Raw genomic sequence first — 16,848 nt, 5'->3', positions numbered from 1 at the left:
CGGCTTTCAGCCTCACTCTGCTTCATTCTACTACGTTAATAAATCATTAGCTCATCCATGAACATGATTTCTGCCCGAGTCCCGTCGGATTGCATCGGCTGTGAGGATGAAGACGACAACTCCCATGAGTCCACACTCAGTCACGGCGTCATCAAACTACGCCTTTGTCTATTTGTTTATTTGGAATACGCGCCCTCTAGCGGCGAAAATTACATATTGTGCCTTTAAGCCATGATGTTTCTGCATGACTACATTTTCATTTCACTCTTACTAAACCCATTTGTTGCAGTCACTTATGACTATAAAGTCATTTATTTTTGGAAAACATCAATGATGTAATGGAAAAACATGAAAACATCCTTATCACATGGATTAATATTACTTTTTGTATATTAGAATCAGCTCTCATTGGTTCAAAGAGAGGCTACACACACCGGGATACGTGTAAAGCTGCCAAATGCACTTTGTTTTGTCCGCTTTTCCTGTCTTCTCTCATATTTTCCATTCTTTTTGGAGCTGAAACATGTTGAGAGTCTCTGTAAAGTCATGAGCTGCATGAGTGTTCGATGAAAGCCAGCCTGAAATGAAAATTCTGCATGACAAATCCGCTAAGAATGTGGATCATTCACGGCTGGCTGTAGCGGCCTGGAAATACTGTGGTCTGGTTCACTCCAATCAACAGTTGAAAAACAAATACTGGTGGGCTGGAGCAGCTTGACAACTTTGCAAAATCTTTAAACCTAGACAGCTGCTTGCATAAACAGCTAACATTACATGCGGTATTGTTATGTGGGCTACGTATTGAGTAATGGATTGCCCACCGCTTAACACCATAAATGAGATACAGGTCACTGAAATCAAAACCTTGTTGCGTTACAATTATGGATGGAAGCAGATTTTACTGAACATAGCTGTGGAAGTTATTAGCTGTAATAAAAGACAATGGGAAATCATTTGGTGAGCATTTTTAATGTATTACCTGTTGAAATAGTAATTTTGACTGGGAAATATTGAAGGGATCATGCCATTTTATTACAAATAGCCAATAGGCTTTTAGGATTAGCTACTTCCTAGTCATTTACGGGTGATATTTTAGGAGGAGGGACTTTCTCATTCTACGGAGCATTTGATTGGATAAAAATATGTGAGTTTGATATGAGTCATGAGTATTTATGATCTGTTTTTCCTACTAAAAGTTAATTTTGTCAATCTTTAGGAGCACACTAGCATATAGATGAACTCAAAGCTAACAGATATGGACTAAAAGCTGCAAAACTCTCTTTTAGTTCTTTGAAAGGTGATTCTGATTTGTACTTGTTGGTCAAAACACAGCATTTTCTTTTGTAATTCATTATAAACATCCTTTCGTTTAGCCATCACGGATTATATCATGATGTCATTACTCTGATCTAGCACCATCTGTGTTTAATATTGAAGACCAAAACATGAAATTGTGCTGGCAATATGTGCGAGCATCCCGAGCAGCTGTGGAGGCAGGAAATCCACTGTAGGTCACTGATGAACCATGTGCAATCAAAGCAGGAGTCAGGTGGTAATGGTCAAGAACGTTCCACATGGAAGATATCGTGGGAGAATTAAGTGTTTTTTCCATGACAAGCCATTTGTTGGCAAGCTTCCTTCTATTACATAATGCATTTGCAAAAGGAATGGGTCATCTGTTGGTTAATTCTTGGCAGTGACCTTTTAGAGGCAACTGTCAAAAATAAAGTAGGATAATATGCATATAGACCAATTTGTAATGCTCTGAAGAATATCAAGATGTACAGCTGTTATCAGCGAATGAGAACTCTTTAGTATTTATCATTCTGAATATAATAGACAATATGTGATGTTGAAGATATTGTTAATGCATTATTATTTTTGATTTATTTAAAGGATAATTTAACAAACTTATTAATGTGTTCTTCTGTTATTTATTTTCATATATTTCATATAAAAAATATAATTTTAAAATGTATGTAATATATAATATTGATTTTATATCATTATATTTTTTATTAAATGAAGAGATGGAAAAAATGTCCTGTAGCTTGTTACTTGTTGCAGTCATGGCTGATTTGGAGCGAAAGCAGTAGGAAAAAAACACACCAAAAAAAGCATTAATGGAGGGTAATAATACTGTCTATTAAAATAGTTGATGTCATCTCAAAAATCTTTGATTGTCATTTCTGATAAGCCGAGAAACCAAAACTTTTGCATGGGGCCACATTTGTTGGAATCCATACTGAGTTTAATCCTAATGAGAATCAATGATATTCATTGTCTTTTTGGCAGCTGCACACATGGTTGTCTGGTTTAACATGATTCAGATGCATTGGAGATCACGTTTAGGAGGCCTCTGAGAAGAAATCTGTGGGCTTATTCTGAAGAAACGCAGCACGAGTCAAATGTGCATCGATGGCAATCTTTATTGCAGCAGTGTGAAGTGTAACTTAAGCTTAATTCATGAGCGAACAACTGCAAAAGAGAAAACCGCATCTGCATTATACAGTACACAGCTGACAATCACGTAGTTTGTTGCTCTTACTAGTAGACTGAAACAAAACAGGGATGGAAACTAAGATAAGTGATGCATCCAGCTTACTCTCACTGTAGTCAGCATGAAACCCAGCAGATGTTTGAATTCCCAGTGCATGCAGCAGAGAGATCATAGCGGCCTGATTCCAGAGCTTGTTGATGTTGGTGTGAGAGACAGGGCTCGCGAAGAGAATATTTATTTCCAGATTTCTGCTAATTTATGAGGCCAGGGGACATAAGGACATCTCAGACTGATGGAGAATCACTGTAAATCTAACAGAGATGCTAGTTTGAGCACACATAAGGGGAATAAGCTCTCTAAATTTGCTACTACCTTTGGAGGGCTCCATTAGTTCATGTTTTTAAAACTGAACAGCTGTGTGACTCAGTGGTGTCATTTTTTGTATTTCATTTTATAAAGTTCTTTCAAGGTCAAATGAGTGCTAATGTGGTATGAAAACCATTTTGTATTGTAATTGTAAGTTGTAAACTGGAAAATAATTGTAGTAACATTGGACTTTTCAACAGGGCAGACTGGTTTATGGTGCTTTGTTATAAAATCTACCATATCCAATTGCCATGCTAAATTCAATTAGCATTGACCAACGATACAAGTATGCTAACTATATGTTCATTTCTTTTTACAGAAACTGGTGTGCGTATGTGGTGACCAAGTCTGTGAGCTGTGTGGTGGAAGATGGAGTGGAGACTTACGTGAAGCCTGACTATCAGCCATGTTCCTGGGGCATTCAGTGCGCCCGTGTTGTAGTGTAAGTGTTTCCCTTTTATCCATATTGGACTGTTGTTTTCTCTCTCTAAAATGTTAAATCTTTGTTTTATTTGTCATACCTTCCATAAATTATACAACGGTTATCAGTATATTCAGTATACAGTAGATTTATTGAATAAAAAGTGTTGTTTGTGTGCCTGTCAAAGCATCAAGCCCAACAGATGTCTTTTTCCAAACAATTAGTAATCGGCTCCATTTTATGTTGCCTCATTAAAGGCTATAGCACTGCTGGAAAATTTATGTTAGCTATGTTTTGGACCATGGTAGCTGGTCCAAAATGATATTCAATGCTTCAAGCTGGTACACCATTTTTGGTCCAGCAACAAACCAGCTACCTAAAGCAGTATTTCTCTGTAACAGGTGGCTAAGACCAGCTAATTACCAGCCTGGGCTGCTTAGAAGCCAGCTAACACAGTCAAAGCATAATAGTGGCGAAATTGTTGTCTCTATGGGTCAGTTGCATCAGTTGTGTTACAAAGTTGCAACATAGAGGGACACTAAGTTACAACATTTGTGTCAGTATTTGTTTATATTTTGCTCATTCATTTAAAATACAGTTTCTAAATGTTATGTGAAATACTTATAAGTATCGTATTTCAGTGGAAACCGTAAGTAACAGAAAGCAAAATTAACCTTACCAGGATTAACAGAAATTCAGAGCACTTCTGCTTACAAATTTGAAGGCTGCTACTGGATGACTGAAGGTAAGCGTCATATTATATGAATATGCATTATTTTACAGCGCCTACTAGTTACAATCTGCCTAAAGAACAAATGGTGCAACCAAATTAAGTACAGAGCTTACAAACACTATCTTAGTAGTCACCAAGTCTCTAATGTGGATTTTGTGTTCCAATTTAAGAACTTACGAACGACTGGTGCAACCCAACCGTAATGTTTACACAAACAGTATGAATGATGTAACTTGCTAACATAGGCAGCAAAATAAACAGTCTGTTTTTGCTTGTGGCATGAAACAGGCCCCAAAGTTGTGTACCATTTGCTGTATGTTATTTAGGTTTATGCTAGTTGTATGTTACTTTACCATGTCACCTAAGCACATCCATATTATGTATCTGTTTGTTGATATAAACATGCACCTATCGGACTTCAAAACAGTCAGAGCATTTGAGGTAAAAGCAAGTCTGTTTTTCTGGCCTTTATTTAGTGCACTCTAAATAAGGGGAACCATTATGTACTACACCAACTAACTTCAGCCAGGAAACAGATGTTGAAAGCTATCATAACATTCATAGACACTAGAACATATACCACATCACATTTTACTGGAATTATGAGTCATTAAAGTCTAAGACATACTAAAAACATTGTGTTTACAAAGTAAACCTAATGTCAACAAATGGAGATAAACCGAATGTAGTTTGAGGATGCTAGGATTAGTAAGTGTGTGCAATTGTAAGGTGGTTTTCAGTTGCTGGAAACGTACTGAACTCCAGCTGGAAAAGCTTAATCCAACTCCTTTAGATTCAGCACACACACACACACCACTATGTATGGAATGAGGTGGCACGCCATTCCAAGCTCTACAACCAGCGCGCCACAGGAATTAAGCTTAAAACCTACTAAAATACCACCATTTATTTTTACACTCACCCAGTAGAGTATGGTGACCCCTTTTCCCCCTCTTTTTCTTCTCACGGGGGTCATGGAACAAACAGAGTGTGGAGACAAGAATTCAGTGGCTTAAGAACTGTAACCAGAAGTCCTGGGAAAAAAAGAAATGCTGAAATTTTCCTATTCCACATTTTAATGTTGCTGATGTACAGGTTCAAGGCTGTTTTCAAGGATGTTTTACTATATGTATTTGTTTATTCGAATGACACAGTGAACTTGAGACCTAGACTACTGGTCAGAATTACAACATAAATAAAATGGCTCTAATGAGATGGCCTTATACTACAGTTCTCTCTTAAAAATGTTTTTTAAAACCCTTAACTATAAGTATTAAACTTCAGCATGTAGATTTATGGTTTCTGGATGATAAAACATACAAAAAGATCCCATACATTGAATGCCATATCTAAGGATGTGCACTGTTTCTACCATAATCCAGCCTTTCATTAAACAAGGGTTTATACAGCTGGCCAGCATATGTCTGTGTGGCAACTAGCAAAAGTCATATGAATGTGCTGAGAATTAATTTTGAAACGTATATGGTATGTATGTCTTCCTCTATTCTTAGACCAAAAACTCAGTCCAGCAATACAGCCTTTGTTTTTCAAGTGTATGTCGGCATGTGTGGGTCTCGCTCTGACAGCGATGAGCAGAAACTAATTTGTTTACTAGAGAGTGTTGCAACACAACATTGTTCCCAGAAGGGATCAGTTTGTTTAAAGTGAGAGACTGCTTGAATATATTAGACAATATACAGAATGGTGAATTGTAAGGTAATGCATGTACTAGGCCTGGATAGTTTTTGTTGTTTTAGATTGTACTGATTGATTGTATTCTTTGTAATTTGTAACAGCATATAATTTGTATTGTATTGTTTGTTTGTTTCTCAGTCCCATGTATTTCACAATTCAAACTAAACATTGCAAGTTAGGAAATACTTGGCAAGATTGGCAAGATTGATTGGAACAGTGTCCAAACTAGGAAATTTCAAGCTTTCATTCAAGTGGTTTTCGTGTGTTTTATAGGTACAGGACCTATATGAGGCCCAGATACAAGGTGTCTTACAAAATGGTAACAGAAATGGAGTGGAAGTGTTGCCATGGATATAGTGGAGAAGACTGTAATGATGGACCAAACGGGGGATCTGATACTCAGATCTCAACAAGCAGACCTTGGCCTAGACCACAACCAGGACAAACTGGAACTAATACCGGTCATGGACAGAGCGGAGGGAATGGTAAGCCAATGTTTTCTCATGGCCCTCAGACTGAGCTGCAAATCTTCTCAATAAAATGTTAACAGTATGTTGCACCAAAAAGTCTCTCACTGACTGTTTTTAATTTTGGAGAATACCAAAACCCATTGGTTATATTTGGATGTCTTTGTTGGCTGTATTTGCTCACGCAGTTGTCTAACAATGTCTGGCCTTGTTGATGTGCTCGATACGTCCATATCTGCATCTTCTGCATCTTTAAAGCACTGTTAAATATCCAAATATAACTGAGGCTTTATAGAAATCCTCTGAAACATTAAAACTGGCCACTGGAGCAATGCTTTCATTGTCAGAGTTGACAAGACTGTGAATTATGTGTCTGCCAAACTATTGCTAATCTTTAATTAGCTACTGACTAAAATTCTGTCAGTAACTACTCACCCTCATGTCATTCCAAACCCGTAAGACCTTCATTCATCTTCGGAACACAAATTAAGATATTTTTGATATTTTGAGTTGTCTGACCCTGCATAGACAGCATCGGAACTATCATATTCAAGGCCCAGAAACATCAGTGTTCATGTGACATCAGTGATCCAACCCTAATTTTATGAAGCTATGAGAATACTTTTTGTGCGCAATGTGCACATGCGTCGTGGTACTGTCATGAATGCTTGCCAAAGACTGACACAGAAGAGAAGAAATTGTTGAATAAAGTCATTATTTTTGTTTTCTTTGCGCACAAAAAGTATTCTCGTAGCTTCATAAAATTAAGGTTGAACCACTGATGTCGCATGAACTATTTTAACGATGTCCTTACTACATTTGTGGGCCTTAAACGTGGTCGTTGCATGTCTATGCAGGGTCAGAAAGCTCTCGGATTTCATCACAAATATCCTAATTTGTGTTTCAAAGATGAACAAAGGTCTTACAGGTTTGGAACAACGTGAGGGTGAGTAATTAATGACAGAATTTTCATTTTTGGGTGAACTAGCCCTTTAAAATTACCATTGTGTTTGATCTGTCACGAAAAAAAATTCCTCGTATGTGTAAACATACCTGGCAATAAAGCTCATTCTGATTCTGATCTTTGCCTAGGGAAAGGTGACAATGACAAGATGAAACAACTGGAGGACAAAATCCAGAAGTTGACCAAAGACCTAACTGGCCTGCAGTCAACTCTGCGTGGCATGAATGAAAAATTCCAAGAGGAAATGCGTAAACCAGGTTTTAATAGTGGCAAAACACCAGCTGATGCAGCCCAGCCTGAAATGAAAGAGACCATCCATAACATTCAGACCAAGCTTGATCAGTTGGACAACCGTACTCAAGCTCATGACAAGACTCTAGTCAGCATCAATAACCACCTCGTGAATGGAAAGGGTGGAGGCAACGATCTAGACATTGGAGGAGTAGGAGGAAGCGGGTTCAACACCTTGAAGGAGGAAATCCTCAGAGAGCTTGAACGTCGAGTGACTCTTTCCTGTTCTGCCTGTCAATCTGGAGTGGAAGACTTGAGACGACAACAGCAACAAGATCGGGAGAGGATCTTGGCTCTGGAAAAGCAGATTAACGCCATGGACCAGCGTCACCGCCAGACTCTTGATGGTTTACGCCGAGACCTCAGCCGGTCTCAAGGCTGCTGCGACACTGTGACAAACCTCAGTAGACGACTTAATGACATGGACAGGAAGATAAGCTCAACGTCAGAGGCCTACGGCAAGCTTCAGGATCGTCTGAATAGGGAACTAGGAGGATTTGGAGGTGGTAGAAATTTTGGAGTCAAAGATGAACATGGACAAGTTCCTATAATGCCAGAAGACTTTTTCAATAATAATCTAAAAGACCTGGAGAGACAGCTCAACAACACTGTCCAGAAGGCAGAGGAAAACTGTGCTTACATGGAGACTAACATACGGGACTCATTCCAGCAGGAACTCAGAAATCTTCGCAATGAATTCAATAATCGTATTCTTGACCAGGAATACAGGATTAATGACATGGACCTTGATATTGGACTTGTTAAAGAAACTGTATTTGATCTTGATAAGCGCCTATCTCGGCTTGAGAATACAACATCCTTTATAGACAGAAGGTTAAGCGAATGCTCTGGATGCTCAGGCTCAAGTTCTGGGTCTAGTCCAACCGGTGGTAGTCCGAGCTCTGGAGAGACGGTGAAGTCTTTAGAGTGGAGAGTCATTGCAAATGAAGATGAGATCAAGAGGTTTGACACACGACTTAAGGATCTCTCGGTGTCTGGTGATTCTCTTGAAGATAGGGTCATTAACCTCAGCCATGATGTTCGCAAGATCAAAGCACTGACTGGAGACAATGGGGAACACTTTAACAGGATTGTCATGGAGATTGAGAACTGTAACGTGTGCAGCACAGTGGAAGATGACCTAAAGAAACTCAAGAACATCACAAACCATTCCATGGACAGATGGCAGAAGGAAATGAATTACATTAAAGGTAAAATTGACTCGGGTTGTGTGGACGTTTGCTCCGGTTTGCAGGGCAAAATGGATCAGTTGAGAAAGGAGGTACAGAAATGCAGTGGTCAATGCAAGATCACCCTGAATACTCCTACAGGAACGGAATCAGGAACAGGTCACCTGGATGACCCACAGAAACCACTGGATGGACACAGTGTCATCAGCAGTAATACCGGTGACCTCAGGTCAATTCAGGGAGAACTGTCTGAAGTCATCTTAACCTTCAGCTCCATCAATGACACTCTAAAAGGTCTTGAGCATGTGGTCCAGAAACACGACAGTGTTATCACCGACCTTGGAAACACCAAAGACAAAATCATTTCTGAAATTGACAAGATCCAGCAGGAAATGACAGAACACATAGAGGATAGCAGGATACGCTTTGACAACGTTGACCGAGATGTACGCCGCTTTGGTAACAACTTTGTGGTCGAGATGGGTGACTGCAAGAGGACTGGCGATGGTCTGGATAAGAGGCTCTCTAAACTCGAAGTGGTTTGTGGTCGTCTTGACTCTGTCTCAGACCATCTCCAGAAGATCAAAGAAGGCCTGAACAAACACGTGTCTAGCCTGTGGAACTGTGTCAGTGGGCTAAACAACACAGTGATCTCACACAGCGGGTTCATTGAGATCCTCCAGAACACACATCTGGATGATATCCACGGCAAGATCAAGAGACTCAATTCCTCAATGGTCCACATCCTCAAGGAGTTCCAGAGCTTAACTGAGAACGACTTAGGTCTGACTTAAGTGCTTGAAATTAGTTTATGTTTTTAACTTACTAATATTGCAGCCTGTAAGAACATATTCTAAATGTCCAGCAACCGTAACTAATATAGCTCTTATATTTTAATGGATATCAGGGTTGTACACAGCCGGTCTCAAGGCTGCTGCGACACTGTGACAAACCTCAGTAGACGACTTAATGACATGGACAGGAAGATAAGCTCAACGTCAGAGGCCTACGGCAAGCTTCAGGATCGTCTGAATAGGGAACTAGGAGGATTTGGAGGTGGTAGAAATTTTGGAGTCAAAGATGAACATGGACAAGTTCCTATAATGCCAGAAGACTTTTTCAATAATAATCTAAAAGACCTGGAGAGACAGCTCAACAACACTGTCCAGAAGGCAGAGGAAAACTGTGCTTACATGGAGACTAACATACGGGACTCATTCCAGCAGGAACTCAGAAATCTTCGCAATGAATTCAATAATCGTATTCTTGACCAGGAATACAGGATTAATGACATGGACCTTGATATTGGACTTGTTAAAGAAACTGTATTTGATCTTGATAAGCGCCTATCTCGGCTTGAGAATACAACATCCTTTATAGACAGAAGGTTAAGCGAATGCTCTGGATGCTCAGGCTCAAGTTCTGGGTCTAGTCCAACCGGTGGTAGTCCGAGCTCTGGAGAGACGGTGAAGTCTTTAGAGTGGAGAGTCATTGCAAATGAAGATGAGATCAAGAGGTTTGACACACGACTTAAGGATCTCTCGGTGTCTGGTGATTCTCTTGAAGATAGGGTCATTAACCTCAGCCATGATGTTCGCAAGATCAAAGCACTGACTGGAGACAATGGGGAACACTTTAACAGGATTGTCATGGAGATTGAGAACTGTAACGTGTGCAGCACAGTGGAAGATGACCTAAAGAAACTCAAGAACATCACAAACCATTCCATGGACAGATGGCAGAAGGAAATGAATTACATTAAAGGTAAAATTGACTCGGGTTGTGTGGACGTTTGCTCCGGTTTGCAGGGCAAAATGGATCAGTTGAGAAAGGAGGTACAGAAATGCAGTGGTCAATGCAAGATCACCCTGAATACTCCTACAGGAACGGAATCAGGAACAGGTCACCTGGATGACCCACAGAAACCACTGGATGGACACAGTGTCATCAGCAGTAATACCGGTGACCTCAGGTCAATTCAGGGAGAACTGTCTGAAGTCATCTTAACCTTCAGCTCCATCAATGACACTCTAAAAGGTCTTGAGCATGTGGTCCAGAAACACGACAGTGTTATCACCGACCTTGGAAACACCAAAGACAAAATCATTTCTGAAATTGACAAGATCCAGCAGGAAATGACAGAACACATAGAGGATAGCAGGATACGCTTTGACAACGTTGACCGAGATGTACGCCGCTTTGGTAACAACTTTGTGGTCGAGATGGGTGACTGCAAGAGGACTGGCGATGGTCTGGATAAGAGGCTCTCTAAACTCGAAGTGGTTTGTGGTCGGCTTGACTCTGTCTCAGACAATCTCCAGAAGATCAAAGAAGGCCTGAACAAACACGTGTCTAGCCTGTGGAACTGTGTCAGTGGGCTAAACAACACAGTGATCTCACACAGCGGGTTCATTGAGATCCTCCAGAACACACATCTGGATGATATCCACGGCAAGATCAAGAGACTCAATTCCTCAATGGTCCACATCCTCAAGGAGTTCCAGAGCTTAACTGAGAACGACTTGACAGGTCTGACTTAAGTGCTTGAAATTAGTTTATGTTTTTAACTTACTAACATTGCAGCCTGTAAGAACATATTCTAAATGTCCAGCAACCGTAACTAATATAGCTCTTATATTTTAATGATAGGGTCATTAACCTCAGCCATGATGTTCGCAAGATCAAAGCACTGACTGGAGACAATGGGGAACACTTTAACAGGATTGTCATGGAGATTGAGAACTGTAACGTGTGCAGCACAGTGGAAGATGACCTAAAGAAACTCAAGAACATCACAAACCATTCCATGGACAGATGGCAGAAGGAAATGAATTACATTAAAGGTAAAATTGACTCGGGTTGTGTGGACGTTTGCTCCGGTTTGCAGGGCAAAATGGATCAGTTGAGAAAGGAGGTACAGAAATGCAGTGGTCAATGCAAGATCACCCTGAATACTCCTACAGGAACGGAATCAGGAACAGGTCACCTGGATGACCCACAGAAACCACTGGATGGACACAGTGTCATCAGCAGTAATACCGGTGACCTCAGGTCAATTCAGGGAGAACTGTCTGAAGTCATCTTAACCTTCAGCTCCATCAATGACACTCTAAAAGGTCTTGAGCATGTGGTCCAGAAACACGACAGTGTTATCACCGACCTTGGAAACACCAAAGACAAAATCATTTCTGAAATTGACAAGATCCAGCAGGAAATGACAGAACACATAGAGGATAGCAGGATACGCTTTGACAACGTTGACCGAGATGTACGCCGCTTTGGTAACAACTTTGTGGTCGAGATGGGTGACTGCAAGAGGACTGGCGATGGTCTGGATAAGAGGCTCTCTAAACTCGAAGTGGTTTGTGGTCGGCTTGACTCTGTCTCAGACAATCTCCAGAAGATCAAAGAAGGCCTGAACAAACACGTGTCTAGCCTGTGGAACTGTGTCAGTGGGCTAAACAACACAGTGATCTCACACAGCGGGTTCATTGAGATCCTCCAGAACACACATCTGGATGATATCCACGGCAAGATCAAGAGACTCAATTCCTCAATGGTCCACATCCTCAAGGAGTTCCAGAGCTTAACTGAGAACGACTTAGGTCTGACTTAAGTGCTTGAAATTAGTTTATGTTTTTAACTTACTAATATTGCAGCCTGTAAGAACATATTCTAAATGTCCAGCAACCGTAACTAATATAGCTCTTATATTTTAATGGATATCAGGGTTGTACACCATTCTGAACTGAAATGGATACTAGATATTTTGATTCATAAAGCAATTACTTTGTTGAATGTCTTTGAATTACAATTCAGCAAACTTCTCTTGCTGTCATTCCATTTCAAATTCCTATTTAACTTCCACTGGGGTGTGCCCATTCAATTTAAATTCACACACTTTCAATAGGAAATGATTATTCAGTTTTGGAATTTTCAAAACCCTGATGTATATGAAAAGAGACAAACTCTTTTAATTTCTTCTTTTCTGATTATAGGTTTACCTGGACCACCAGGTCCGCAAGGAGAAAGAGGGCTCCCAGGTCCACAGGGACCTCCAGGTAATGATGGACCACCAGGTATTCCGGGCTTACCTGGGCCAAAAGGACCTCCTGGTGAGAAACCTTGTTTTTGTTCATTCATTTTGTCATGTTGGTTAAAGTAATAGTGGAAATGTTCACCCAGAAATATTTTGTCATTGTTAACTTATTCATGGTGCTTTTTGGAGCTTGGCTTAGCATGGATAAAAAAAACAAGATTGGAATGACATGAGGATGAGTAAATTTCACAATCACAATTTAAATTTTTGGGTGAACTAGACATTTCTTATTATTTGGCACTTGCCCCATATTTTTTAAAATTACTCACATTTTGCTTTCTCCTATTTTAGGTCTCAGAGGAGAGCGAGGTATGTATTTAATTTGCTTTTCATTTTTTAGCAGCCATATCTTAGTCAAACACTGAGGTTATTTTGATGTGTGCCACTGCCAATGTCTGAAATGAAGACAAGAATTCAGTGAGATACGTGTAAATTTGTTTACACATTTACAAGTTCAGTTGTCGCTTGGAGGAAACGCTTGTTTTGTTTACTGTGTTGAGACGTACTGCAAGTGCTAGCACAAGACAGTGTAAAGAAATACTCTTTGAGAGAAGCAGTCAATCAGCGGAAGTTAAAAGCAGATAGTAAGTGTATTTATTTCTTGTCTCAGTGTTTAGCACAGTTGTCGGTGCTAGGAAACACTTGTTTCATTTACTGTGTTGAGACGTGCTGAAGTTGCGTTTGGTCTCGTACTCTATCGCATACCTTGTCAGTGTCATGCGCTTGCTTAGCCCTTTGTTGTGATAAACAGTGTTAAGCGAATGCTCTGGATGCTCAGGCTCAAGTTCTGGGTCTAGTCCAACCGGTGGTAGTCCGAGCTCTGGAGAGACGGTGAAGTCTTTAGAGTGGAGAGTCATTGCAAATGAAGATGAGATCAAGAGGTTTGACACACGACTTAAGGATCTCTCGGTGTCTGGTGATTCTCTTGAAGATAGGGTCATTAACCTCAGCCATGATGTTCGCAAGATCAAAGCACTGACTGGAGACAATGGGGAACACTTTAACAGGATTGTCATGGAGATTGAGAACTGTAACGTGTGCAGCACAGTGGAAGATGACCTAAAGAAACTCAAGAACATCACAAACCATTCCATGGACAGATGGCAGAAGGAAATGAATTACATTAAAGGTAAAATTGACTCGGGTTGTGTGGACGTTTGCTCCGGTTTGCAGGGCAAAATGGATCAGTTGAGAAAGGAGGTACAGAAATGCAGTGGTCAATGCAAGATCACCCTGAATACTCCTACAGGAACGGAATCAGGAACAGGTCACCTGGATGACCCACAGAAACCACTGGATGGACACAGTGTCATCAGCAGTAATACCGGTGACCTCAGGTCAATTCAGGGAGAACTGTCTGAAGTCATCTTAACCTTCAGCTCCATCAATGACACTCTAAAAGGTCTTGAGCATGTGGTCCAGAAACACGACAGTGTTATCACCGACCTTGGAAACACCAAAGACAAAATCATTTCTGAAATTGACAAGATCCAGCAGGAAATGACAGAACACATAGAGGATAGCAGGATACGCTTTGACAACGTTGACCGAGATGTACGCCGCTTTGGTAACAACTTTGTGGTCGAGATGGGTGACTGCAAGAGGACTGGCGATGGTCTGGATAAGAGGCTCTCTAAACTCGAAGTGGTTTGTGGTCGGCTTGACTCTGTCTCAGACAATCTCCAGAAGATCAAAGAAGGCCTGAACAAACACGTGTCTAGCCTGTGGAACTGTGTCAGTGGGCTAAACAACACAGTGATCTCACACAGCGGGTTCATTGAGATCCTCCAGAACACACATCTGGATGATATCCACGGCAAGATCAAGAGACTCAATTCCTCAATGGTCCACATCCTCAAGGAGTTCCAGAGCTTAACTGAGAACGACTTAGGTCTGACTTAAGTGCTTGAAATTAGTTTATGTTTTTAACTTACTAATATTGCAGCCTGTAAGAACATATTCTAAATGTCCAGCAACCGTAACTAATATAGCTCTTATATTTTAATGGATATCAGGGTTGTACACCATTCTGAACTGAAATGGATACTAGATATTTTGATTCATAAAGCAATTACTTTGTTGAATGTCTTTGAATTACAATTCAGCAAACTTCTCTTGCTGTCATTCCATTTCAAATTCCTATTTAACTTCCACTGGGGTGTGCCCATTCAATTTAAATTCACACACTTTCAATAGGAAATGATTATTCAGTTTTGGAATTTTCAAAACCCTGATGTATATGAAAAGAGACAAACTCTTTTAATTTCTTCTTTTCTGATTATAGGTTTACCTGGACCACCAGGTCCGCAAGGAGAAAGAGGGCTCCCAGGTCCACAGGGACCTCCAGGTAATGATGGACCACCAGGTATTCCGGGCTTACCTGGGCCAAAAGGACCTCCTGGTGAGAAACCTTGTTTTTGTTCATTCATTTTGTCATGTTGGTTAAAGTAATAGTGGAAATGTTCACCCAGAAATATTTTGTCATTGTTAACTTATTCATGGTGCTTTTTGGAGCTTGGCTTAGCATGGATAAAAAAAACAAGATTGGAATGACATGAGGATGAGTAAATTTCACAATCACAATTTAAATTTTTGGGTGAACTAGACATTTCTTATTATTTGGCACTTGCCCCATATTTTTTAAAATTACTCACATTTTGCTTTCTCCTATTTTAGGTCTCAGAGGAGAGCGAGGTATGTATTTAATTTGTTTTTCATTTTTTAGCAGCCATATCTTAGTCAAACACTGAGGTTATTTTGATGTGTGCCACTGCCAATGTCTGAAATGAAGACGTGAGATACGTGAGATACGTGTAAATTTGTTTACACATTTACAAGTTCAGTTGTCGCTTGGAGGAAACGCTTACTGTGTTGACTGTGTTGAGACGTACTGCAAGTGCTAGCACAAGACAGTGTAAAGAAATACTCTTTGAGAGAAGCAGTCAATCAGCGGAAGTTAAAAGCAGATAGTAAGTGTATTTATTTCTTGTCTCAGTGTTTAGCACAGTTGTCGGTGCTAGGAAACACTTGTTTCATTTACTGTGTTGAGACGTGCTGAAGTTGCGTTTGGTCTCGTACTCTATCGCATACCTTGTCAGTGTCATGCGCTTGCTTAGCCCTTTGTTGCGATAAACAGTCAAGTGTGTTCAGCTGAATTCAATTTCCGTTTTGTCAAACGGGTATAAAAAAGGTTAGTATACCGTGGCAGCCCTCGTGTGAAGACCGAAGAGTGTAAAGACCATCAATTCTACCGTGTGACTACAATGGGCAGGGACACCGGCAAGGGACATAAGTATTGCTTTTGATTCATCCTCTTTTCTACACCTTGCTTCACTTCTGTTTCAGTTTTTATGACCAACTCTTACTATGTGTTTCCATATCCCGACTATTACTACCACTCGCAAACCATGCATAACACACTATAGGCAGCGCAATCCTAACAACCTGCGCACTTTTCCTATGTCTGCTAAAACACTACTTTATTTTTCTATTGATTTGTCAGTCTGCAGTAAACAAAGCAGATTTCATTACATCTATTTGGCTGCAGACTTCCACACTCTGCTTGCCTCTTTTGATCTCAACCGAGTGTCAACTACTGCTACTCACAAATCAGGCAACAAACTGGACCTTATTTACACACGACACTGCTCCACTGATCATGTTCTGGTTACTCCACTGCACACCTCGGATCACTTCCTCCTCACTCTTAACCTCAACATGATTCCTGACAAACACATACCCCTCCACATGTCATCTTTCGACGTAACCTATGCTCACTCTCACCCTCCCGGCTATCTGCTATGGTTTCATCTTCGCTTCCTCCCCCTAAACAGTTAGCTTCTCTTGATGCTAACAGTGCTACTGATACTTTCTGCTCCAGTCTTATATCTTGTTTAGACACTGTCTGCCCCTTGTCTTCCAGACCAGCCCGTACCACCCCTTCTGCCCCTTGACTGTCTGATGTTCTCCGCGAACATCGTTCTAAGCTAAGGGCTGCTGAAAGGGTGTGGCGCAAATCAAAAAATACTACTGACCTTAATGTGTATCAGTCACTCCTCTCTTCCTTCTCTGCTAATGTCTCCACTGCTAAAAGGACATACTATCATAACAAAATTAACAATT

General features: G+C 40.5%; 1 protein-coding gene across 1 annotated transcript in view; it reads left to right on the top strand.

The window, feature by feature from the left end:
* The window catches only part of LOC107729260 (EMILIN-1-like), a 36,154-nt gene that overhangs the window by 15,078 nt on the left and 4,228 nt on the right, over positions 1-16,848 (top strand). Inside the window, exons 2-7 of the mRNA XM_016539705.1 lie at positions 3,186-3,308; positions 5,989-6,200; positions 7,275-7,814; positions 9,558-11,156; positions 12,626-12,742; positions 15,403-15,420. Of these exons, the coding sequence (XP_016395191.1) occupies positions 3,186-3,308; positions 5,989-6,200; positions 7,275-7,814; positions 9,558-11,156; positions 12,626-12,742; positions 15,403-15,420 (2,609 nt within the window). The remainder of the gene's footprint in view (positions 1-3,185; positions 3,309-5,988; positions 6,201-7,274; positions 7,815-9,557; positions 11,157-12,625; positions 12,743-15,402; positions 15,421-16,848) is intronic.

This window comes from Sinocyclocheilus rhinocerous, unplaced genomic scaffold, assembly GCF_001515625.1.
Source record: "Sinocyclocheilus rhinocerous isolate Xijiao unplaced genomic scaffold, SAMN03320098_v1.1 scaffold1268, whole genome shotgun sequence".
Lineage (NCBI taxonomy): Eukaryota > Metazoa > Chordata > Actinopteri > Cypriniformes > Cyprinidae > Sinocyclocheilus > Sinocyclocheilus rhinocerous.
The sequence above is the reverse complement of the archived record's forward strand: the minus strand, read 5'-3'. Positions and strand labels throughout refer to the sequence as shown.